The sequence below is a fragment of the Caloenas nicobarica genome, chromosome 4 (genome assembly GCF_036013445.1).
Source record: "Caloenas nicobarica isolate bCalNic1 chromosome 4, bCalNic1.hap1, whole genome shotgun sequence".
Taxonomy (NCBI): Eukaryota; Metazoa; Chordata; class Aves; order Columbiformes; family Columbidae; genus Caloenas; species Caloenas nicobarica.
Window position 1 is genome coordinate 55,582,849 of NC_088248.1, and position 25,249 is coordinate 55,608,097.

At 38.0% G+C, this 25,249-nt stretch overlaps 1 protein-coding gene across 2 annotated transcripts; it reads left to right on the forward strand.

Annotated features, from left to right (window-relative positions):
* The first annotated feature begins 132 nt into the window (after positions 1 to 132).
* Positions 133 to 24,803, forward strand: RELL1 (RELT like 1). 2 transcript variants are annotated; one of them, XM_065634878.1, is made up of 7 exons: positions 133 to 309; positions 11,495 to 11,734; positions 13,519 to 13,590; positions 14,937 to 14,994; positions 17,560 to 17,790; positions 18,445 to 18,611; positions 22,263 to 24,803. In XM_065634878.1, the coding sequence occupies exons 1-6, from the start codon at positions 228 to 230 to the stop codon at positions 18,602 to 18,604; spliced, it is 843 nt and encodes a 280-aa protein (XP_065490950.1). In that variant the 5' UTR covers positions 133 to 227; the 3' UTR covers positions 18,605 to 18,611; positions 22,263 to 24,803. The 2 variants fall into 2 exon arrangements, with proteins under 2 accessions (XP_065490950.1, XP_065490951.1); XM_065634879.1 differs by having other exon boundaries at positions 22,267 to 24,803.
* The last annotated feature ends 446 nt before the right edge of the window (positions 24,804 to 25,249 follow it).

The window sequence follows — 25,249 nt, forward strand, 5'->3', positions numbered from 1 at the left end:
AACGCCCCCCGCTTTCTCCACAGCCGTGCCGCAGCTTCCCGCGCAGCACTCCCGCCCCGCGGCGGGGCGGCCGCTCGGGCTCAGCGCCGCCCCGGGCCGGGGCTCCGCGCAGGCGCTGTGCGGGCAGGGCGCGCCCCGCTGCCGGCGGGCTGGGCCGGGCTGGGCTGGGCCGGTGGCGGCAGCAGCTGGGCTGCCAAGGCGGAGGCGGCGCGGGCGAAGTGCCGGGTATGGCTCCGGCAACGGCGAGCGGGATCCCGCCAACCCCGCTGGGTCTGACGGATGCCTGGCTGGACAACGGCTCGGTTCTCGGTGGGTCGCTGCGGCCTCGGTCCTTCGCGGCGGGCGGGAGCTCCGTCGGGGGGGAGGCTTCAAGCCGGGACCCCCTCGCTCCCTGCCGGCGGCACCTGAGACTTCCCGCGGGCTCCCGCCGCCGGCTGTGACCTCGGCGGGGGCTGCGAGCCGCCCGCCTCGCACGCACTCGGGCGGTTCGGCTGATTCCGCTGCTTCTTCCCCGGGAGCCCACCCTCCCCTCTCCCCACCGCCGCGGGGCCGGAGCGGGGAGCCCGGGGTACCTGCTGTTTCAGTCCCTGCGCCGTGGCCCGTAGGAGAGTAGCGGGAGAGACGCCTGTCCCCCCTCCGCCCTGCCCCTGGGCAGCCCGGGGAGCGAGCGGGGAGGAGGTCGCGGCTCCGCGGTCGCAGCGGCTGGAGTTTCTCCCGCCTGCCCGCCGGGAGGTCCCGCGGAGCGCGGCCGTGGGCGGCGGGGCCCGCTCGGGGGGACGGTGCTGCCCGTGTTCCCCGAGCCACTGCTTTCCGCCATAAAACTGTTCTCGTTGTCGCGACAGCCCCCGCCCCGGACTGTTAATTTAGTCCGGTATGGCCATGAGTTGCGGAAAAAAAACCAACCCAGCCCTGATGAACTCTGCGAACTCGAGTCTACTCCGTAGTTGATGTGTCTTTAAGCTGGAATCGGATGGCTCACGAGGTAGAAATGCATCAACGAACTGCTTCTGCTTCACTGTTTGTTGTGGGATTAAACTTGGTTTAGCGTTTAGATTTTGGAAATTCCATTGACCCTTGAGGTCTCTGACGAGCACTCACACACGTACAGGCACGGAGGAAGTCAGTTTTAAATGACGTTTTCTTTGTTTATGCCTAACCCCAAATGTTATAGTGCTAACAATCTCAAAGTGGAACAGGTTTTGTTGCCTGTGTAGTCAAAAGTGCTTTTTGGTATGTTGTCTATGCTTTTCAAACATTTGCATTTAAGCTTGATGCTCATTTTGACCTGGTGTGATTTTCAGTTCGATCAGCTTTATTATCTTTGGGTGATGTGACTTTGGTAAGACTGTACTCGCTTGTTTGAGAGTAACCTTTGAACTTAGTGGGAATGGTTAACATGGGCATACTTATTAGCATAAAATTAACCAGTAAATGTTTTTAGTCTTTGCAAACTTACTTTTGTACATCTGTAATTGTTACTTGGTGCAGGCCAGCTTGGTCAGGAAGAATTGAGATATCTATCGCCTGCTATTTGTTTGCTGAAAGTGAGAGGAATCAAAGGCTTGACGTCCAGTCCATCCTTTTCTTTGGGAGAGCAGAAAGAAATAATTACCACTAGGCACAACTTGAGGCCAGTTTTTCCCCAACTAATCAATTTTGCTGAAAGAGCTGAAGCATATTGAATTTAAAATTTGTGTTGACTGGTAGCAAGTGCTCTCCGAGGCCCTAATTCTTATTTTTTTCAGGTCTTGTATGCAGAGGTAAGAGGATGAGAGGAATTGTGGATTTTTCTTCTCTTCCTAATCATGGCCATCTTCCCCGCCCCCCCCCCCGCTTCCCCTGAGTCTGTTCATCTGCTTTATTGTAAAATACTGTTTAATAGATAAAAAAATTAATTTTCTCTTTGGTTGTTACTTTGGCATATTACTGCATGTTTCCAGATGTTGACATTATTATGCAGTTTACCTACTACTGACGTCTTGAAGAGAGAGTAAACAGGTGCTTTAGTAAACCAAAGGATGTGTATACATAAGCTTATGCTGACTTTACAAATGTTTATACTCAAGATTGCTTCATTGAGCTTGAAGGCAGTTGTGCTGGAGGACTGTTGGTATGCTGAGTGCATTGGTAGGATTTAAAAATGATAGCAGTAATTTAGTCTGGTATACCTAGATAAATAAGATTGTACTTATGAGAGCTAAAAGTTGACAAGTCTAGCAGGAAATGCGAAAGCTATGAAAGAATTTTCTCTTTCCTCTGGGTTTGCCAAATGCTTTCTGTCAGTTTATCTGCTGTATCTTCACATAGGAGATACACTGGTTTGGGTTAAAATTGATTTTTGACTCATCTAAACCAGTGTGGATGCTAGTTTGCATAAATGCATTGATATAATGTGTTTGGTAGCACTGATTTTAATGCTGCTTGCTAGATGCTGCTTGCACTTAAAAATTTACCCATGATACGGAGTACTTTTAAGTATCTGGTGTGTCCAGGAAGGATTTTATTTTTTTCTTTAAACAGCCCAACTGTTGACGTGTGCTTTATTAAATAGATGTGGTAGCTGCGTACAGTACGTATTTCATTTAAAAACTGAAATTTGAGGAAAAATTTTCCAACAGAAATGCAAATGCAAAGCATCAGGTCTATGTATTTTTGCAGAAGGAGCGGTGTGCTCTGCACGTAGTGACCACAGCAGTTACACTGTAAGCACTGCCATTTTAACACCGGTAAACAGTGAAACATGAGCTTTTTTTCTCTGTATACAGTTTCACAGCATTATCAACTGCATATTGTGTCACGTGCAAGGAATGGACTGAGTCTCTGTTACTGCCCTTCGTATTGCAATTTTTCCCTTTCTCAACAGGACAAAACCGCTCTAGAGACTTCATTGTTTTTCTCATTGAATTCTTATTGATGTCAGATGCCTTCATTGTGTGATTCTTTGCACTGACTGGGTGACTGACAAGATGATTTGTTAGGTTTGGTCTTCTTTTTTGGTTCCTAAAAGCACTATCTGGAGTGTAGAAATTGCAATGGTTTAAAATTGTTGAGGGCTACATGCACTATACAGTACTGCTTTTAGCCACATTTTGTTTGCTGTTAATGGGACCTGTCCTTACATAGGAGGTATCTCCTCTATGAATACCCACCCCCAGGCTTGCAGACACTTTACCAAAAGTGTCAATAGGGCCTGTAATTCTGAAATTAATAAGGATTAGGAAAGAACTCATCGGAGCGGAGACTGATTGCTCAGAGTTGATAGTAGAAAGCTTTTTCCAGACCTATTGAAAAACTTGCCCACAGTCACAATTTTTGTGGTGACTTCTGTGAGCCAAAGACTCGGTCTCTGATCTAAGGACTCTTAGCACACACCAGCTTGAGATACTATGAAAGATGTGTAGTTTTATGGTTTTGAATAGAATGTTGGGTAGTAGGGTTGCTGTTAGGCATTGTGTTCAGGTAGGTCATCCCTGAGACTTGCTGCATGCATCTCACTATTGTTGTTCTCAAAGCAGGTGCAGTTAAAACAAGCTTTAAAGAAATGTGGTTGATCCTGCTGCTCACTTTTCTGAGATACCGCTTTTGACAAATTAATGAAGGTTTTGAGGTCTGTTCTTAACAGCAAACCTTAAACAACCTTGCTTAACCTCTAGGGAAGTTGGCAGTACTGTTAGTAGTTGTCAGTATGTTCTTTAATCATGTGGTTTCCCTTCTCTCATCAGACTTCCTGCTTATTTCACTTCTGGTTGTAGGTTCTGATGACTACAAGGAAGTGAGAAGTTGATGGGAATTCACAAACTTGTGGAATGTTCCTCTCCTATGATAGGAAGATAGGCGTTTTTTCCTTTGTTATTTGGTTTATGCATATTCCCTAAAGTACAATTTCTTCAAACAATAGACTAAGCAAATGGTAGCCATTAGGTTTTCCTAGGGGTTTTTTCCTCTAGAAAATGAAAACCTGCTCTTTGCTGCCTTTTCTAGTTTGCCTGGTCTCTCCTGTAGGTAACACCTTACTGGTAAGGCAGAGAAGCCCAAACTTTTCTTAAATATCTTTGTGTGTGTCTGTTTTGGGCAGTGATATATTTTGACTTGTGATGAAATTGCTTGTTACTTCATCTGCTTAGTTATGCAAAGTCATTTTGACTGCGACGTCCAGAATAGATAAATACTATTTAAATCTGATAACTCTTATAAAGTATGTTTAAGTCACAACAAACTGCTCTGGCTAAATTTACTGTCATTAAAATAACTAAAAATTTGTATTAGATCAGTACATAATTACCATCAGAGTTTTAAACAAATTCACTGCTGAGCACTTGAATTAAGAATTGAAAAAATGAGACTAGACTTTGATAACAGAAACCTCTATGGCAGCTCTAATATAATGCTTTATTTTATAGCTAAATAAGTTGGATGTACAGAATGAAAGCAAATAGCTGATTTAGAGCTTGCTTCTTTTAAGAAAGGATCGACTACCTCTGAAATGCTAAGGGACGTCAGCTGGCCATTTTTGCCATTTAATTAATTTCACTAGCACTCCATTACCTTACTATGATTTTAAAACTAAAGTTAGTTTTCTTAAATTCATGAGACTTAGTGTGTATTTAGGAAACTGAGGTAATAAACAAGCTTTCTTCTTTTTATGCTTGAATTTAAAACGAAAAAAGTTTTACTTTAAACAATACTTAAAATGAATGCTTTAAATCCAAGTGTACATCCATCCACCTTAAATGTCCGGCCTGGAGGTAGGGAGGGTTGTTATAGTTTAGTGGAGTCCAAAGCGCCTGTCCCCTAGAGCCAGGAGAGGCTGGAGCACAAGGTGTGGTCATCAGGTGCCTTTTCCTTGCAGGGTGAGCTGAGGTCACAGCTGCCTGACCATTCCTCCCTGTGGCATCACCAGCTTCAGCAGCCCTGTGGTTGTGCCTTGAACGGTGTGTAGGATCCTATGGCGAATTGAACTGGAAGTGGTCCAGGTATTAAAGACGGAAAAACAAACAAACAAAACCCCAAACAAACAAAAACACATCAATGACAAAACAGAAACAAAAAAAAACCCCAACCCTCCAAAAAAACCCACAACAACAAAACAACCACCAACCAAACACACCCACCACCCAAGCAAACCATATTCTGTCTAAATTACTTTGATTGCTCTTTTTCCACAGATGGGCGAACTGGCACAATAATGGTGAGGACAGGGTGAAATGCTTAAGTTGATGCTGCTCCTGAGACATACCTTCCAGCTACGCTTAGCTGAGATGCTTGAACAGATTATATGCTGTATCTGAGTATTTCGTTTGTCTTGTACTTGAATAGCTTCTACATTGATCGTATTTAGTTTATTTAAATATTAATTATCATTAAGGCCAACAATAGTTTGCTTCTGTGTACTTTGAGAGTGATAGCAGCATTCCATTTGCATGCCTGAAAGCAGGATATATGATTATGTAAGTCCTTGAACTTTATGGAGAAGAAAATAGTGAATATGTATGTACTTATTTTTAGCAGGTAGATTGCTAGAACAATCAAATTCATAAAATGTAAACAAAGTTCTTTAAAAGGCATGCTGTAAGAAATAAATGGCATGGGTGTAATGGGCAAAATCCAGAGTAACCAAATAAGATTCTTTATCAGTAGAGCAGAGAGAGTACATCATTGTTTATGGGCTACTTTCTATAAATTAAACAATACAAAAAAACCTGGAATGTGCTTGAAGTAATCGGCTAGATGTAGATGATGCTTTAATATAGGAGATTTAGAAAAATAACTAAATGCCTTAAGCAATATAAAACTCATAATTTATGTAACAACTCTACAGGTTTGATCTTTGTTACAAAAAAGTATTTATTTTTCAATAATCTCTGTTTTTCTTTAAGCATTATTAAATGTTTCCAGCGATTTCTCATGTATTTTAGTAAGAGTCTTAGAATTGGCTATTTAGATCAATACTAAAGGCAAAGCTTTTAGGGGCTCATAATGGCAAGGCCCTACTGATCACGCCAAGTATTAAATCTTTTCAAGCACATGCCGCTAAAACAAGAGAAGAGTAATTCTGTAACTCAGCGCAAGCAGAATCTGATATTGTGGTAGCAGGTAATAAAGGAGGAATTGTTCTGACCCTACATTTGCAGTGGGAAAGAAAGTAGGTGTGGAGGGCAAGCTGTTAGCTTTGCAGGAGCTTTAGCTGTGCTTGCAGATATTAATAGTTGTGTGGGTACAGTTAGTCCTGCTTTTGACAGTGGGATGAAGTGGAATGACCTTTCTAAGGTGCTTCTGTCTCTCTGTGACTTTATGAAAACTTAAGGGGAAAAGGAAGTTTCTTACAGAGCAATACCTTTGCTTACATGGTCCGTTCCAGCTTTGTTTTTATCACAGCTTTCAAGACATTGTAGTCTTGGAATATTTTTGTGGTCAGACATGATTTTACTAATATGGAGGGAATACAGCATTTAACTAGAATGTTAACAGATGTCTAGGCCATGTGAAAATTGCAGTTTAATGAAACATTAAATATTTTTTCCTCAATGTGCTAGCTTTCTTCCTCCTATAGTCTGTTTCCTAAAGGTGCTGTAAAATTTTCTTGAGCCATTGCTGAGGTGGAAGAACACTATCTCTGTCAGTAGTAACAATTAAACCCAGTGTAAATTACTTTCCTCAGGTTGATTGTCCTTATATTTTACTGTTTGGGTAAGGATTAGGTAAGGACAGACAATATTCAAGTTCAATAGCTAACATATATTCATTTTTAAGCAAACAGGAGTACATGGGATCTTAATTACAAGCATGAAATCAATCTGTGATCTGCATCTTAAGCATCACTTTAAATGTGCTAAATATTGCTCCTAAATCTTCTTATTTGTCTCTCATCTTCGACTAATTTTGATATGTAGACTGGTATACAATGACAGGTATATAAAAATGCCAAGGCAAGAAGACACTGAAGCAAATTAATTTCTATATGATTTGACTTGAGTCAAAGAAGATTGCCATGGCCTGAACTTGTCATTAAATACCATTGTGAAGCAACCTCGTGAGAATGAGGTGGGCAATCAGCAGTGTGTTAATAACACAATATGCCTCTGGGGAAGAGGAATAGGGAATGTACAATGAATGATGTAGCAATGACTTGGGATATAAAATATTATTGCTCATTAGCCAGGCAAGCCTTGGTTTTGGTTCATGTTGTAACTGCTGAGGTTTTCGAGGGTAGACTCTTGATGTGTGTAGGGTGTTTGATAATGAAACCCAAGTGCTTCACTCTACTTATAACATTACGCAGCACCAAGTATTTGATCCAGCTAATTAATTTATTCCGGGCTACTTGGGGATTGCTTTTGGTGAATTTTTACATCTCTGAACATAAAGTGAATGGCATCAAGCAATTTATGGACTTTGTGTAAATTATGTATTCATAAAGAAATATTATTGATTTAATGTTTTACTAATAATAAGCAAAATGCTTTGCAAAGTTGTTTGGGTCTTCTTGAGTTTTAATGGGAGAATTAATTTTTTAGCTATGTAAGGACAATTGAAGAAAAATCACGTAGGCTTATCTACATGGGCTGGTATGTTGGAGTATCTATGCTTGTTTAAATAGAAAAAAAGGTACTTTAAGTATGTTTTCCTGCCTAGTCCAAAGGCTCATTAAATCTCAATCCAATTAGTGGGCTAATCTATGATACAGAATATTGAGTTGATAAATGGAGTTTTTCAGCTTCTTTCTGTGAGGGGGAAAGAATGCCTGTGTAGACACAGTTCTGGCATATTTTTATTTTTCTTTTAACTTGTATGGGTTGCATCTATCCTTTGAGAACTTTTCTAGATTGTCATTACCTTTTGACTGCAGATTAGATTGTAGCTGCTGAGGTTTTTCTCATTGGTGTTCCAGGTAGCAGTCTGAGCAGAAGTACTAAACTAAAGAATAAACCACATTATGTATACAGAAAAAGAAACAGAAAACAAAGAAACTCAATCCATGGTTCTTACCATGGAAGCATTTACAGGTGATATATCTGAGGTAGGCTGGGAATATCAACCCGAGTAGTTTCTGATGGTTTGCTTTTTTGGAGGGTGGGGTTGGTATCTAGTGATTGCTCAGCTATGAGCTGTCCTAAAACTCTGTTGCTGGAGTTGCTTGTGAACCTGAGATGGGTTCAGGTTTATATAGAATTTTTTCTTGTTTGCTGTCAACATTTAATGGGGTTTGGGATCCATTTTCCCATTTCTTTCGTATAATTGTTTTCTTCTGTTGACGGTATGCAGCTTTGTGAATCAGCTTTGTGTTTTAAATTGCATATATGTTTTCAGTGGCTGCGTCAAGCTGATGGGGTTTCAAGTTGATGATTTAAAAATAATTATGTAGGACACTAGACTTTTTTTTTTAACATGTAATTAATCCTTCTGCCCTTATTTTTGGAGTATGCTCTGAGACTATGGCTCCATGTTACTACAATTCCTTTAGGAAAATTTGTTCTAGATGTATTTGTCTGTCCTTGCTCACAGTTGCTTGTTTCCCCACTTCAGCTTACTCAGTCTCTTGATTGTCTTGACAGAGCAGTTTGCCAAACCACAGGTTGCCCTGATTCGGTAAAATCACTGCTTAAAACCAAAGGCTTTTTGAGGCGTTTTTTCTTAAACCTTGGTCGTCTGGGTAATGCAGTTTAACACTGTTGTCAGGGCTACAGTCCGTCAGGAGCACGGCTGGTGGGGTAGCAGAGGACTGCCAGGGAAGGGACCTCCTAAAGCTACTTAGCATTTGGAGAAATTGTGATGAACTACAGCTTGGAGAGTCTGGAACACGGGCCCTTTGCCTCGCAATGAGGCCCACTTGCTCTCTGGGTGTGAACTGGGAATTTCCCACCGTGATTATGGAGAAAATACTTAGAGATGTTATCTGTTTGGGCAATGCATGTCACTCGTGCCACAAAGAGAGGTAGAGAACATAAAAGGTCGAGTTGGATTCATTTCGTGTCCCTTCCACCTATTAGCTGGACTAGTTAATGGCTATTGATAGCTTAGAAATAGTGTAGTAGGTCTTTCCCATTCGCTATTAAAATGGAAAAGGTACAGCAAAATCCAAATAATCTGTTTGTTTTTGTCTTTTATTTGAACATGAATTGTGCTTATTTATATATCACAAGCTCAGAAAGGTATTAATACTGTTTAAGTGGGATTTCTTAGATTCTGAGATGTTGCAGTCATAAAAATAATACTTCCCTGGTGTGATGGCTTTTCTCCTTTTTGAGATGTAAATTAAACTACCTGTGTGATTAGGTGGAGAACTTTGTAGCTGATGAGTTAGCAAAAGTTTAAAAATAATTATTTTATTTTGGTATATTAAAACATGAATTATAAATTCTTAGAAAGCAAATAAACTGTATGTTACTTTCTCAGTTATGACTGTCCATTACCCTTTCCTGTCTTTTATTTCCTTGTAGTGTGAAACAGTTGCAGCCTCTGAGTGTTAAATTGTACATATTGTTCAGTTGTCCTACTCAGGTATCAGTTAAAGCTTCTAAAGGTTACTTATCTAGTAAATTCTGCATACAATTATGTGTGGGATTGCCGGTCTCCCTTGAGAGTGAAGAGCTTTCTCTTTGGTTTTGGGAGCAAGCTGGACCATCTGGCTTTGGCCAAAGCAAACATCCTGAGATTTTTGTTTTAACATTTAGCCTCATGATCTATTCAGTTCTTTGTTTGCATCTCTTTCAGTTTTTCTACATTTCTACTATTGTCTAGAAAATTAGTTTAGAGAAATGCTTAACACATCTTTTTTTCTTTTTGCCAATTGGGGTTTTATCAATTGTTATTTCAAAGAAGTTCCAGTGATTTTTTTCGAGCAAGTCTTGTGTATTACCTACTACTGAACTGACAATTCAAGACTGTCCTGAAAAATTCAGAAATATTTTAAAAATATAAGATTTAGTGTTTTGATAGAAAGTAAGCTAAGGTAAATACCTAACTGCAGTTTAAAAAAAATTTTCTTGGCTGTCACCTTACTGGTATTTTTCAAATACAACTTAGTTATACAGCCAATGCAGTGGAAGTGTTTGTGGAATAACAAGCTTTCGGTAATTTTCTGGAGGCCTCTATTATTTTAAAGGAGGGATTCGATTGTTCTGGACACTTGTGTTTTGAAAGTGTCACTGTCATGTAAATGCTTTTCTGATGAGTCTTCACTCCTTCAACCAGTTTGATTAATGGAACGATTGTGAATTGCCTTGTCCATTTTAATACAAGTAGATGGAAAATATCTTGAAATAGGGTTAATTTTTTTGTTGTTTATTGTGTTTTTTGTGTTGTTGTCATTTGTCCTACTCAAAAGAAATGTTTTCAACTGAAGTAGTGGACAAGAATAGAGGGTAGAAATGCAGGACTATTTTGCATATTGGAAGAGTAATATTTAAATCTTTATTATATGGGGCGGGGAGTGTGTAGAAACTCCTGAGGCTCAGGAGGACTTCAGTATGCAACATGTATTTTTTGATTTAGCTGAACAGCTGAACTTGTATACTTTGATAAATGAGGAGGCTCTGAGTTTTTAATTTATCTGTGTGTATTGGCCATGAAAGTGGGCAAGCATTGGAACAGGTTGTCCAGAAATGTTGTGGAATGTCCATCCTTCCGATGGAGCTTATCTGAGCAACCTGATCTAAACAGAGCTGCTTTTAGCTGTGTTTGGACTAACTTCAGAGGTCCCTTCTAATGTAAATATTCTATACTTTTGGTAGTTCAAAAGCCAGATCTATAACATGGAATAAACATCTGTTAAATTCAGAGCTTAATTGTGGATATAGAGTTAGTGTGTGCCTATACTGCAACTTAAATTCTTTGCAAACGAAAAGAAAAGCCTCTTTTCTGTTCTGTTTCAAGTTTTAAATACAAAATGGTTTCCGTATCTTAAACAAGGGAAGAAGGAGCCCACCTTATGCTGAATGAGTAGAGCGTAAATATTCTTCCTTGCGTGCTTTGAAATCCCACTGTTAAGAAAAAAATCAAGGCCCCTTCTCTCGCATCTGGTACTTTTTCTATGCAAGGGTCAATACTAAATCCTCTATTTACTCTCATATAAGGGAAGGATCCATGTCTTTTTTAGCAGTTTTGCATGAACATAGGACTGGAGGAATGGTACAGCATTTTTCTCGCTGATGGGAACAAGGAGCAATGTGGTGTTCTTATTCTGTGAAATATGCGAGCCCTCTTGTTGAGGTTACACACTTAGTGGGCTAGAATATGGTCTGTTCTTTGCTGTTATATTGAAGAAATATCATACGGGTTTTTGTATGTTGGATGTTCTGTAATCATTTTATGAGAAGAGAATATCTCCTGCTGGGGGTGTGAGTTCTCAGCCAGTAGAGGACGTGTTGCCCATTCAAGTCATGACAGAAGGTGCATCCCATTGACATGGTGGGGATTTGCTCATGCTTGTGACTCTCTAAATGCTTTGAAGTTATTTACAGTGTATAGTAATAACTCTGTTTCTTCATTTACGTAGGTAATGGAGAGTTTCTCCAGGCTTTGTCAAGCCATGGCTTACAGACAACTATGACAACTAAAACTGATGGCAACGATGGCAAGGCTGAACACCTAGAGTATATTGCCTTTGCATTGGTTCCCGTTTTCTTCATTATGGGTCTCTTGGGGATCCTTATCTGTCATGTCCTTAAGAAAAAAGGATATCGTTGTACAACAGAGGCTGAACCAGTAGAAGAAGAAAATCTTGATGAAAAAATAGGTAATCAATGAGTCTAATAAACAACTTCCTGTTTCTGTACATTGCAACTACTATGGAGTAGTTAATTCTGAGACTGTTGTCATTTTTCTGTTTATATTTGACATGAAAACAATATTAAGAAGAATATTTTTATTGCCATTATATGTCTGTTGGGTTTTGATCTTTGCTAGAGAAAACTGGGAGTGTTCCAGTTTCCCATGCAAGTCCTCTGACATCAATTAAGAGCTTACAGAGGGATCAAAGTATCCAGTATACTTGTTTGCAACAGTACACTGCAACTGGAGTCACCAGATTGCTTTTCTGCATTCTACATGCTGTTAGCCACAAAGTATTATACATCCCTCTATCTGAGGAGTGACAAAAAGCTCTTGTTTAAAGCCTAAAAATCTTAGCTTTGTGTTTAGCAGTCTTAATTTGTTCCTGTTGTGATTCTCATCTCACCTCTCATTATAAAACTGAGCCTTTGCACTGATTATCTGTGTTTTATGTAAAGTGTGCCGCTTATAATTTTTTCTTAAGGATACCTTTGTTTTTGTTCTAATGTTTGTTTGTTTGTGCTCTTGTGTTTATGGTTCCTTATTCCCATCTACTCTTACTTGGGGGGGGGAAAAAAAAAGGCAAGTGCAGATGGCAGCGGCTCTGTGGGGAGCAGTGGTGCCGCCGTGTGGGTGTTTTGGGAGCAGGTACTGCCCGGGGCAGGTGTGCAGGGAGAGGGACTGTCAGGGTGGTTTGGTCACCTGAGTGGTGACGGTGAGGTGAGTGATTATGAAAGGGGGACAACTTTAGGTCTCAGTTTGGGGAAGTAGCTGTGTCTAAGCTGCATTGCAAAGTTGCAGCTATTAGGATCATAGAATTGTAGAATCAGTTTGGTTGGAAAAGACCTTTAAGATCACGTCCAACAGTTAACCTGGCACTGTCAAGTTCACCTCTCAGCCCTATCCCTAAGGATGAAGATGAAGCATGAGTACAGAGATGAGGAAGTCCCTAACTTACTACTTAGAGACAAATTTAGAGTGTCTCCTACCAAATAACTCAATCCTGTGGTTTTTTTTGTTTTTTTGTTTTTTGTAAATAACGCTAGTCACATAATTTATTAGGCAAGGGCAGATTTGTGTCTCTTCATTGTTCTGTTTCTCTCTCTAATTTTTCTCTGCCTTCTGAGGTTATTCTGGGGGAGCTTCCAGTATTGCTAATGGGTGCAATCGATTCCAGAAGTCTTAAATATAGTAATGAGATTTCTTTCTTAAATCCCTTGCTTCTGTAGTCATATGATAACATTTGATTTTTTTATTTAAATAAAAAATTATGTCCTTGTAGGTGTGATGAAAAGCTTAAACTGAATCCCTCTTATACTAGAAGCTGATCATAACCTATTTTAAAATAGTGACTTGAGACAGTTTAATGATTTCTTTGGTTTTTTTCCTCCCTATTTTTAAGATTAGAAATACTGCTCTCTTGTCTCCTCTTTACTAGCTAGAGAAGGAATTTTGACATATGCTTGTGAAAATATTGAGTTTATTTAAGTCTTAGATGAATATGTCAGAGCCGATGTGCGGATTCCATAAACTAGTGTTTGTATTTTTTCCTGAAAAAGGACTAAAGTCTTATCTAAACTTTCCCTTCAAAATGACAGTAGATCATGTCCTGTCTTATTGTAACTTCTGGTGGGTGTTTGGTTTTGTTTTGGCTTTTTTGTTTGTTTTGGTTTTACTTTGTTTTAAAATAATTCATTTCTTGTTTTGGAAGGCCAAGATAATTGACAGCATATTTATTTCCTTGCACAGAAATGAATGAAACCATACACGAGAATAGCGACACTGTGGGACAAATTGTTAACTACATTATGAAAAATGAAGGTATAGTATTGTGGTATTGAAGTTATGAGCCTTTGTGATGGTGTTCTATAACAAATGTATTTTTCAGATATTCTGAAGTATGGTATGTTCATGGGTTTTCATTCAATAACCATTTCATACATGCTTAACTCTTTGAGATTGCCTTTAGAAGGCAATAACTTCAAACAAAATGTGGGAGTTTTTTGCTTACCTGAAAATTATTTTGTATGGTAAGTTTGGTTCATGCATTTTTTGATATTTTAACTATTTGGGTGGTGGTGGTGGTTGTTGTTGTTTGTGGGGTTTTTTGGTTGTTTGTTTTTTGTTTGGGTTGGTTGGTTTGTTTGTTTTTTGTGGTGTGTGTTTTTTTTTGTGAAGTAAAAGTTGCTTCTTAATGGCAGTGTTTAAAGCATGTGAAATTTTTGTTTTGACCAGATTAAACTTTTTGTCTTGAAATGATTCTTGCAGCTGTATTCTGATGAAAAACTTATGCATAACTGAGACAATAGGGTAGACTAGTGCTAACGTTGAGTTTGGACATGGGATGTTCATGGGCTCTATGAGCAAAGTAAAACATAAAGAGGAAGATATGACTGAAAAAACAAATCCACGGTTAAGCAGCCTATCAAATGCTCGGTTAGTTCAGAATGTATTTGCCCCGTAGAAAAAACATTTAGGAGACACTGTGTTTTATAGTAGAAGAACTTTTTGGTTTTTAATCTTACATTTGTATAAAAGTTCTCCTAAGCATTGAACTGGCTTTGGCTTACTTCTGAATGAAGAGTAGCTCTCTGGAAAAGTTGTATTTTGGGGTTTGTTTGTAGGTTTTTTGGGTGGGGTTGGTTGTTTTTTCCTTAATAACTGTTAGAGCTTTGAGCGTGTGTATTTTTCCTCAAGGCTGGCAGTAGGTACCCCATGTTCTTTTTGTAATATGTGAGCAATCAGTAGTTGTTGGCTGATAATTAATTTGCATTTTTTAGGTCTCACTTAAACCAGTGTTGTTTTTTTAATCTGAAGTTGCTTTACACATGTGAGGTGCTGATACTCCTGTGGTCAAATAGATTGTTCTGAAAGTTTTAGGGATTTTTTTAGGGAGTGTTGTGCAGGTGGCTACCTTATATTGCTTGTATTGGGGCAGTGCTTTGAGTGCAATACAAACCATAATTTTAGTAGCTGAAGTTAAGACCGTCCCATAGAATATTTTTTTTTTGGCATAATTTTCTCTCATGCCTTTTTGGAGATATATATAATGCAGGTGTCTTTCTTTTAGACTAAATATCTTGGAGGACCTTTAATTTTGCTGTTTGTTTTTTTTTCTAAAGTTAGAGCTGTACACTTTTGAAGAGTTCTATTTATTCTCATTGCAGCAAATGCTGATGTGTTAGAGGCCATGGTAGCAGATAGCGGTGTCTTTGAACCTGAAAGGTAATTACTCATCTTTTTAATGCATGTTTCCCGAGGCAACTAAAACCATACTCTTTCAAAGGATTTTATTTCCTGAGCGCTTTTAAGACTACATCATTTCCTTGAGGTAGCGGCTAAGAGGATAATACTTCTGATTTCCTTGTGGTGTCTCTGAGTCACTAAATTTTAATGTATCCCCTAGGTTAGTAACTGGCTTTTCTGGTTATGTGTTCTAGGTGTGTGATACGGATTTATTGCTTTTTGGGCTAAAGGTTTACAGAAGCTGTAAATACTTGCTTACTTTAGGGTGAAATTACTTACAAGTTGGCTTAGCGCAAAGCTACTCTGACTTGGAAGAACAGCAGCAGCACTCGTTTCATTTGTATTAAAATAGACATCTCTTTCTGTCTCCTTTTTTTCTTTATAATTATGGTAGTATACATTGTCTGACCTACCTATTATTTTTTTAACTACACACCTATTTAGACAATTATGTAGAGAAAGTACTTCAGCCCTTGAGTTGCAGATTCATCATTTGTGTAAAAGTTCTTCTATCTGTACATAAGTACCTTTAAATTATATCTGTACTACTCTAACTACTTTTCATATGTAAGCCTGTGTTCATATTCAAGGCAGGGAAGATGAAAGATCAAGTAGTAGCGTGTCACTAATAAAAGAAGTAGTGGGAGTGGATAGTTTTAGCAAAGCAAATAGTTGAGTATGCAATCATCTCCTGCTTTAACAGCGAGAGGCTTTGTTACTGAAGCAAAAAAACTTACAAAAGGAGTTCTTCTCAATATAGGAATTATTTTTAAACTTTTATGGTGCAGCAGAAATATTAGTTTGAATTTTAACTCAAATCTTTTTGCGTGAGGATGTGTGATGTTATTTTGGGAATTTTAGACTATTTTTTTAGTGCTGAATTAAAATACAAAAAGTAAGAGGAAGGGAAAAATAATAGTTTGCTTTTACATAATTTCTGACAGATATTCCTGAAGCTTTAGTAACTTAAGTGCAAATCCACTGTATTTCTTTGTAAGTTCGGTGCACTGTGAAACAGTTCCTGATGATACAAATAGTAGTGACCAAATAAAGTCTCCACTTCTGCCACTTAAAGCCATTAGTTCCTGTCTTTGCTTCAGATGTTGAGCAGATTTTATTTCCTTTATAGCATTCTCTTATTCGAAGTCCATTAAATGTCTCCTGTCAATATTTTTGTTTTGAAAGTGAACATCCAAGTAACCCATGTCTTTTATGGCATGTTTTGTTTATTTAATTTGTTCTTTCTTTTCTCCTCTGGAGTCTCTTCAGTTTGTTTGTATTTTTCTTGAAATAACATTTCTAAAAACAGACAGAACCTTCAGCTGAGGCGCGATTAATGCTGAGTAATGTAACTTTAGCTACACAGGTTATACACCTGTTATTTCCACTGTGAAATGTGTACTTTTTAAGCAACAACATCATAATGATTCATGTTCAGCTTGTGATCTTCACCTTTTCCTGAAGAACGATCATCTGACTAGTTGCTCTTTAATGAGTGTTTGTAAGATTCTTCTGCTAAAGCACTGAGATTTGTGTTGTCCTTATTGCAATATATCCAGGATTTATAACAAGATTTATGTGTGTACGAACGTGTCTTTCACGCATGTGTTCTCCTCTGATCATGCTAATTTTTCATGTGATCCTCTACAATTACTATGGGTGACTGAAAGTGTATGGGTACTTCAACTGTTATTCTGTTTTGGTACCCAAGGACCTCTTTAAAACACTGAATGTCACCAGGACCGGAATAACCACAGTTAGTATGTCTTTCCAGTTTCATAATAATCTACTGATGCATAACTTTTTTTTTTAATAGACAAGGTATGTTACCTTATGCTACAGTAATTTCACATTAGTGCACTGAGCGCCAGCTTCCTTTAGGAGAATGTATTGCAAGACAGTGTCAAAATTGACACTGAAGTCCAAAAAAGTACATCATCTGCTTTCTATCTATGCTATCGGCTCTTCTGTTTTAGAAGAACATTAGGTTGATTTGATTAGAAATTCTCAATAAATGTCTTTCGGTGGCTATGCTACTTTTTCTTTCTTTCTAGATACTTGAACATTTTTCTGAAGCTTAAGCTGAATTATCTGTTGGTTGCTTTTCTCTTCATGGTAGACATTTTAATTTTAGACTTTTCGCAATATTGTGCGACTATGCTCTGAGTTAGTGGAGATACTGTAACAATTCTGAAATACTTTCTGTAGTTCTCCAAGTGTGAACTTAATCTGCTAATTAAATGTCTTCATCAGTGTAAGTCCATGTAACCTGTTCTATTTTAGCCTGATTTTGTTTTTTTCATGTCCTTGTCCTTTGTGTTAGTTATCTTAACTGCAGCTGAATTAATTTATGGAATTGATTTTTAACTGTAAAAATGTGATGTCAGAGGGAACCTTAAACCAGACATCTTCATAAGTAAGCGGTCCCTGAAAAAAATAGCTATTCACCAGACATAACTGAAGGTTATATTTTATCCTTTTCTCCTTTTTAAGAGACAAGGTTTTATAGTAAGCATTAAATTTCCTTTATACTTTTTCCAACAGCCCTTTATCTCCTACCTCTCCTGAGAGTCCAGGGTCTCCTTTGTCACCTGGTGCTATTCCGTTTAAGCACAACTGCAAAGGCCATCACTTCCACACTGTTGGAGGAGTGGTAGAAAAGGATGTTTGTAATCGTTGTAGCCACAAACGATGGCACCTTATAAAGCCAGCTCACAAGTCTAAAGAGCACAGAAGAAGTCGTCTTGGGGAAGTTACAGTCCTTTCTGTGGGAAGGTAAGACTTGGGTAATTTTATTATGTACTTTTCTTAAGGATGCTACAGTTGCCCATGTTGGATCAGATAGTCATGGTTTCTACTTTGTTTATAGCATCAGTGATTGTTTTTTGTAATCCTGTTACTATTAGACTGAAGTTACTTCTGGAAGAAGTAAATTTAATTTGTTTTGGTTTTTAGAGCTATGTAAATAGGTGGGGATTTACTGTGGGTATAAATCCAAAGCTATTGCTCTATTGATACTGGCTAAAAAGAAATAAGAATTGCGCACTAATAAATTCCTTTGTTTCTGAGTTTGGTATTTCTCAGCTAAGTGCGAGCTATCAAATCCACTTCATTCCGTTTTGTTAATTTTGATTCCTAGCTTACATTGTATTGTCTTGAAATATTGCAGTTTTAAGAAGTAGTATGCAATCTGTGGATTCTGCTTTAAAACATGGTTCCCTGAGGAAGTGTAATTCAGCAGTAGTGAGTATTAGAAGTACATGTAGGTAATAGGAAGGAGGATTGCTCTGGAGTGAGGCTGGTCTATGCAGGTCTGCTCTCATGTCTAAGTCTTGGGACTTGAAAATATGTTCCTGCCCGTACACTGGGTACTGAGAACTAACTGATCTCTGGGGAAATATGACTGAATCTTTATTTTGCTTACCACAGATTTAGAGTCACAAAAGTGGAGCACAAATCGAATTCCAAAGAACGGAAAAGCATGTTGTCTGTTACTGGGGTGGAGAGTGTCAATGGTGATATGCCTGCCAGCGAAGCACCTGCCACACCTGTGAAACAGGAGATGCAAGGGAGGAAAAGCTCAGAGTAAACGGCAGGTATCAAACATGGGGAACTAATGTTGAAACTGGTATGTTGTGAAATAAGTGATGGTAATCAGTAAAGAGAAATGAAGTTGAAAATGTATCGGTTTGATGTGAAAACTCATCCTTGAATTTCTGAAGTTTCTACAGAAGTCTGCAAAAATTGCATTGGATCACTCGGTTAGTGATAAATTGGTAAAGGCTAAATTATCCACCAAATTCTTATCTAATGTTTTATTTAGACTTTGTAATTAGAGTAGATGTTGAAATAAAAACTTTGTGGAGGTGGCATCACTGGTCCAGGAAATAACACATCTGCCTACTAATTTTTGGCAATAAATGATGGTTCAGATTTAGGGGCAATGTGCTTATTAAACAAAAGAAGCAAATGCTGCCGAGAGCTGCATCACTGGAATAACTACAGTGCTGCTTCCTTACGCTTGCTGCCCTGTGCTGTGTGCTTGGATGAGGTGACTGCTCACTGGATATTTCTCTGATAGACCAGTGGAGCTTTGCTAATAAGAATGGAGACACGTGAAAATGCTCATTTTGCAGGTATCTGTGGTAGGTTGCTAAGCCAGGAGGTTGGGTTTTTCTTTGAGAGTCATTAAACTCCAGTGAATTGCTTGAGATACCCCATTAAGCTCATCAAAAACCTGTCTGGCATGGTTTTGGAATGTACTAGACTGCTTTTTTGTTTTCTTTTTTTAGCTGTTAGGGAAAAAACCCTGTAAGTTAATATGGTTTACGTCTAACTGATGACAGACTGATCATCTGAGGGGAAATCACACATGTGATTCCAAATAGTTAGCTTGACCCTTAAGAGAAAAAAGAGCTTCTGAGGTGACAAAGGCACTGGATTTGAAGAAAGTGAACAAAGTGCACAGTGCCAAGCTCTGTCTGCTGAGAGAGAGGATAAAGTCATGTTGTATCAGCTCAGTCTAGTTTCAAACTGAGTAACTTCAAATATAAGAGGGAAACATGCAAGTGGAAATTGGGTATGTTTAAAAATGTAACAAGACCCCAAGCCCCTTGGTGTCTTCAGATTCAATTCTGAAAGGCCAAGGTGCAAGATACGGCCTTTTCTTTAAATCTGTTGTTTATTCATTAAGAAAACATTCTGTAATTGTATCAATTTAGAAAGGAAGAGGAGCTGGTGTGCAACGAGAAACTTCCTCCCAGCTTTTACTGGCAGCACAGGTATGACTGCTGAACTAGGTGGAGTGTGCTTGTCTGCACTTTGTGCCTCATCATAAATTATACCCAGTTTTTTGGAACCATTGCCATAGAGGGAAGAAAGACTTGTGAATGTGGTATGCTTCCAAGTGATTAAAAAGCTGTGGAGGTTAATGAAGTAAATTGGTTTTTTGTTCAGTGAGTAAGAAGATAAATAGTAGGCTAGTTTGTAAGGAGGGTGGAGTTCAGGTTTCAAAAATTACGAAGTTGGAATAAGCTGTTGTGTCTTTATTGCTGGACATGTATAAGATCAGACTGGACAAATGCTTGTCAAAGCCAGTGTAAATACAGCTGGGCCTGCCTTGGAGTTAAGTGCTAGACTGCAAGTGTAGTTGTTGTTTGTCTGGTTTGTGGTTTTAGTCCTGTGGCAAATTTTGACAAATCATAGCTTTCTGGTGGCTGCTGTCGCATTACTGCTCTGTAGTCTCTGAAGGATCTACAGATGTCGCTGGAAGACAAACTTAACTCTTATCTTCTGATTCAGAATTATGTCCTGGTGCTCAGGTTTTGTTGTTGTGGGGTGGTGGTGTTGTTGTGGGTTTATCTTTTGCTGTTGTTGCGGTTTCTTTCCTTTCTTCCCTTTTTAAAAATCAATATTAGCTGAATGCAATAGGAGAGAACCTCTTCCTTCACTGGCTGCATTGGCATTTTCATGCCCAGCTAATTGTTTTAGTACCGCTATGACTGTTTTTATTTCCTTTCTGTCTTTAATGGTAGCATGATCAGATTGTTAGTAATATGATTTTTGACTTAAAGGCGGACTAGTTATTTTCTGTTTAAACATCAGAAATAGAAAAGGGCACATATGAAAAGTGCAAAAGTCTAATTCCAGTGCACTTTAATTTACAAAAAAGAAAAAGGAAAAAAAAGTAATCTTTTGAAATCACTCAAAATGTTTGTAGTCCAGTTTTTTTTCTAATTTGTTCTTTCCTGTACTAAATAAGAAAGCTGTTCCCTGCAATTAGCTAAAAATTGTTCTCTAAATTTAAGCCATTACTGCTTTAATCTAAAAATAAGCTGTTCTCTAGAGATATGATAGTATAGCTATAAAAAAAAATTAAATGTCTACCTGTAGTAGCTCTTTATTCTAGAACCTCCCTTAGGATTACAGCATTGCCCTTTCTGAAAACAAATGTTCTTATAGCAGAGAAATGGGTCCATGGAATCTCTTGTGAAGGTCTCCCCAGTCCAACAGAACTATTTTGTAAATCATCTGGGAAACTGGCCAGGCCTGTTTGATGTGCACTACAGAAAAGAAACAGATCTTGCTTGAAAGACTATAATACTGTTCTCTTGCATGGTTCTACATCAGTTTTTGTCCACTGCCATGAAAAGTTGTTTGCATATAAACAGGTATTACTTCAATTACACATTTCAGACTTCTAATAAATTATCATAGCTTAATTTACTGAAAACGAACACATAAGCAGCATTTATTACTTCTGTGCCTCCGACCAACAGATTTATGATAAAAAGCTTATAGTTTTGGAGAATTTGGCTTGGATCTTCAGATGCGGAGGAAGAAGGCAGACACAAATGTGTTTAATTGCTGCCAGAAAAGGTTTGTTCTGGCACTTGGAAGCAGTAGATTTGTGCTTCGTGGCCTGACTTTAACTGTTGTCACTGAGAGTTTCTGTACAAGATGGAATTCCTCAGCTGGGCAGTATCTGAATGTTGTAATATTGCTGATTACTTGTATTCACTGCTACTCTCAAATTCAGGGTTTGTTTTTTGTTTCTTGGGTTTTTTTGTGGTTTGGTTTTGGTTGTGTGTTTTTTTGTTTGTTTGTGGGTTTTGTTTGTTTGTTTTTTGTTTTGTTTTCCTTCCCTAACGTGATATGTTCTTAGTATTTTCTGGAAGTGACATCTACAGTGTTTCAACTTACCCTAGTGTCTTGCTGGCTGCATCATTTGAAGTTGTAGCAGGTCTTCTCTGTGTCTTCAAGGTCCGTGTTCTCAGCAGACTCCATTTCTTCAGTTACGTTTATTTAAAATATGCCTAGTGGCACATAAAAAGGTAGAAGATATACAGCCGATAATCGAAGTCAAAATTTTGAGTCGAGCTCTTGCACATCTATTGTAAGCTACTGGATAAACAAAAACTTAAAGTACTGATGCACAAAAGCATTTCCATTCCTAGTACCCTTTTCAAAGTTGTGTGTGCTTTGCACTGTGGTGTGATTATTTTTTTTTAAAATTTATTTATTTTTCTTTTCAGTTTGTCCATCCTTTTCATTAGTACCAGCTGAATTTTTAGTTCCTCTTCTTTAGGATTTCACATGCTAAACTTGCAACGCACGGCAACCACTTCATGCAATTGTGGCATTTTTTTCAATTTCAGAGCATTTGCTAACTTTTTAATTGGTGTGTTAATCTTAAAACTTATTTTGCTATTTAGGCTTATTCTTACAATTGTTTTCTTCTCTTACAGGTAGAACTTTCAGAAGACACTTGTCTGCTAGCACTTTGGAGGAACTGAAAACTCCCAAGAGATGCACACTATTTAAGGAAATGTATTTATGGCACTGTAGCATTTTACAAGTAATGTGGTGGCATCCATACAAAGTTAAACACTTAATGGTTTTTCACCAGTAAAATCAAGAAGATTTAGGCACTTAAATGCAGTTGAGCTGTGTGGACCTCATACCAAATGTTGGGCTTCATCTTGGAAAGAAAAAATATATAGAAGTTTTTGAACAGAAAAGGTAAAAGCCTTATTGAATAATATCAAGTTTTTTGTACTAAGACAAGCTTTTTTAATGAGCTCAATATTACGAGTAGTATGATTACCCTGTGGATAAACTGTGTTCACCCCTCTCGTCCATCTGGGTTTTTCACCTCTGTTCTTCCCCTCCAGCACTGACAAGTGTTTGCTGAAGATACAAGCCAGCCTTTGGAAGACGAAAATATTATTTTAATCTAATGCCTAGTAGCCAAGCAAAACATACAAGGAAATAATTATGTCAACCAAAATCTGCATGTGTGCCTTGAATACATAAGCCCTTGGGCTCTGTGAATGGCGCGTCACAGTACAGAGTGGCACAGCGATATGCAGATGTTAAATTAAAATGTTGTCTTCCTTCGCCTTGCCTCCCCCTTACTACTTTTAACAGGCTGAAGAGCATCTTTTTCTGTGGAGTAGGGTGAGCTCTTGAGAAGGTTACTTTCCTCAAAGCCATTTTTCTTCCGTTTTCTTATAACTACTCACTCATATTTGAAAAATGCATCATAGTTTTGCCTTTCTTTTTTGTTTTTACCCACAAGTACCTTATTAAGCTAAGACAACATATTTCAACTGTTAGATAAGGATATGGAATATTTGGCATTAAAAATTTATGGAGTATATTCTGGAGTACTTCAGAGCGCCTTATTGGACTGAGGGAAGCTGTTTTCATTGGCACCAAAATCTTAAGGCAGTGTTACTCCCTTCGTAATTAAAGTGTGACTTAATGCTAAAAATGCCAGTAATGTTTTTGTCACATTAATTCTCTGTGTCTACTTGTCATGATCTCTGCTTTCTCCTGTTACTTGTTTTTGGGAGGGAAGTCTTTGCAATACTTCAGCAAACTTTGCTGTGTGATAGAAACTGAAAATAACATTTGATCTGAGTGCCTAAGAACATAAGCTCTAACTTAATGCATTTTAGTAGAGATTGCACTATATTCTGAGAACTAGAAAGTAACTTAATCTGCTTTTTGAACTCAATGAAATCAGTGTTTGTTTTGAAATGGATTTATTTTACATTAATACTTTAAATCCTTTTAGTCCAAGTGCTCTAGACTGTGTTTCTCCTTCAGATCTGAGAATCGGATTTACTCATCAGTTTATGCAGTGCTAACAATCAATGTGTACAAAGATAAAAGTTAATCTTGCTTATGTATTTAGACATTGTCTTGTCTTGTCAGGGAGCATCAAGTTTCTTTCACTCTTGTTAAAGTGTGTGCTGCTGATGGTCTTCCTTCTGCTTGTATCCATGAGATAATGACTGGACCTATCAATATATACTTTTCACTGATGCTATATTTGCCAAAAAAAACCCCAACCACCACTCTCAAAAGCTTTGGAGAGAATAAATAGTTTATTGTTACTTTTTAAATTGATATTTTTAGAGATAATTGTCCATCCTTGAGAACCCAGAGTAACTGTTTGGCCAGGATCGGAACTTGAGTGTTTAGCATCCCTGCTCCCACTAATTTAGATCCAGCTTATGAAATCTCTTCAGTATTTAAGTATAACATAAACACCACACTCGCCTTACTGGCACATATTTAATTCTTTTTTTTTTTTTTTTTCTTCTTCTTCAAGCTTCACTTGATTATTTGTATGAAGAGATAATAATTCTAGAACTTAATTACTGTTGGTTATAGTAGTTAGCTTTCCGTTTCCAAGATATTGAGAGCTATGAGTATGAAGTGTTACTGTAAAAAGGGAGCACTGGGCAAACCCAAGCAGTATCAAATGATTTTCAGAAAGGAGATACACAGTTATAGACTGTCCCAAAAGATTTTTAAAACATGGTGGGGTGGGGGTTTATTTTGATAATATTGTATTTTGAGACATGATGGGTTAGTACTACAAGTAAATTTGCCAAAGGGGTGGAAGAAAGTTTAAACAGAAATATGTATTTTTTTACTTAATTTAAAAGTAGTTTCTGTTTTGATTCTGTTAGAAATAAGTAGAATAAATGAAAATGTGTTGGATATGTAAAACATTGTTTACCTGTAGAAAATACTTAACGTGTTATAAAACCTGATATGTGTAAGAATTTAATTTTTGCATTGCTACTTCAGAAGAGGATTTAGAAGCTGTGCCTGTTTCATTGCATTTAACACTACACTCTGCTATTTTTTAGGGGTATGGATATTGCCATACTAGTCTGCCTTAAATTTGCATATCAGATGTATTTTTAACAAAATAGTTTATATACAACTTTTGTACTACCAAGCAGTAAATAAAAAATATTGATTCTTAAGCTTGCTTGTCTCTTCCTTAAGCCCACATCCATTGGGTGAAATGTTACCTTTGCACAGTCTTTGCAATCTCTTTGCATCTTTTTATGGAGGTAGTGAGAAGCTTAGGTTGTCGCATGATATATTACACTTCAGAGCAGTTTTATTTTCTTGAGAAAGGACAATTGCTAATATTATTTTGGTTACAAATTTTATATGGGAAAGAAGAAAATCTGTGCTTTAACTCAAGCTGGTATCTGATTAGATTAAAAACCTTTTACCTTTAAAGTATCAAGACTTTAAACTTTTTATTATATTTGACATGGAGCTTTTAAAAAATACACATCTGTATTCTCAATTATTTTCATAAAGTATGGAACAAAAAATGAGAAATGACAGGAAGCTCTCTGCAGTTGCTTCCTCTCAGCCTGTGTCCCTCTGCGATACTACAATGCTTAATTCGTTACAT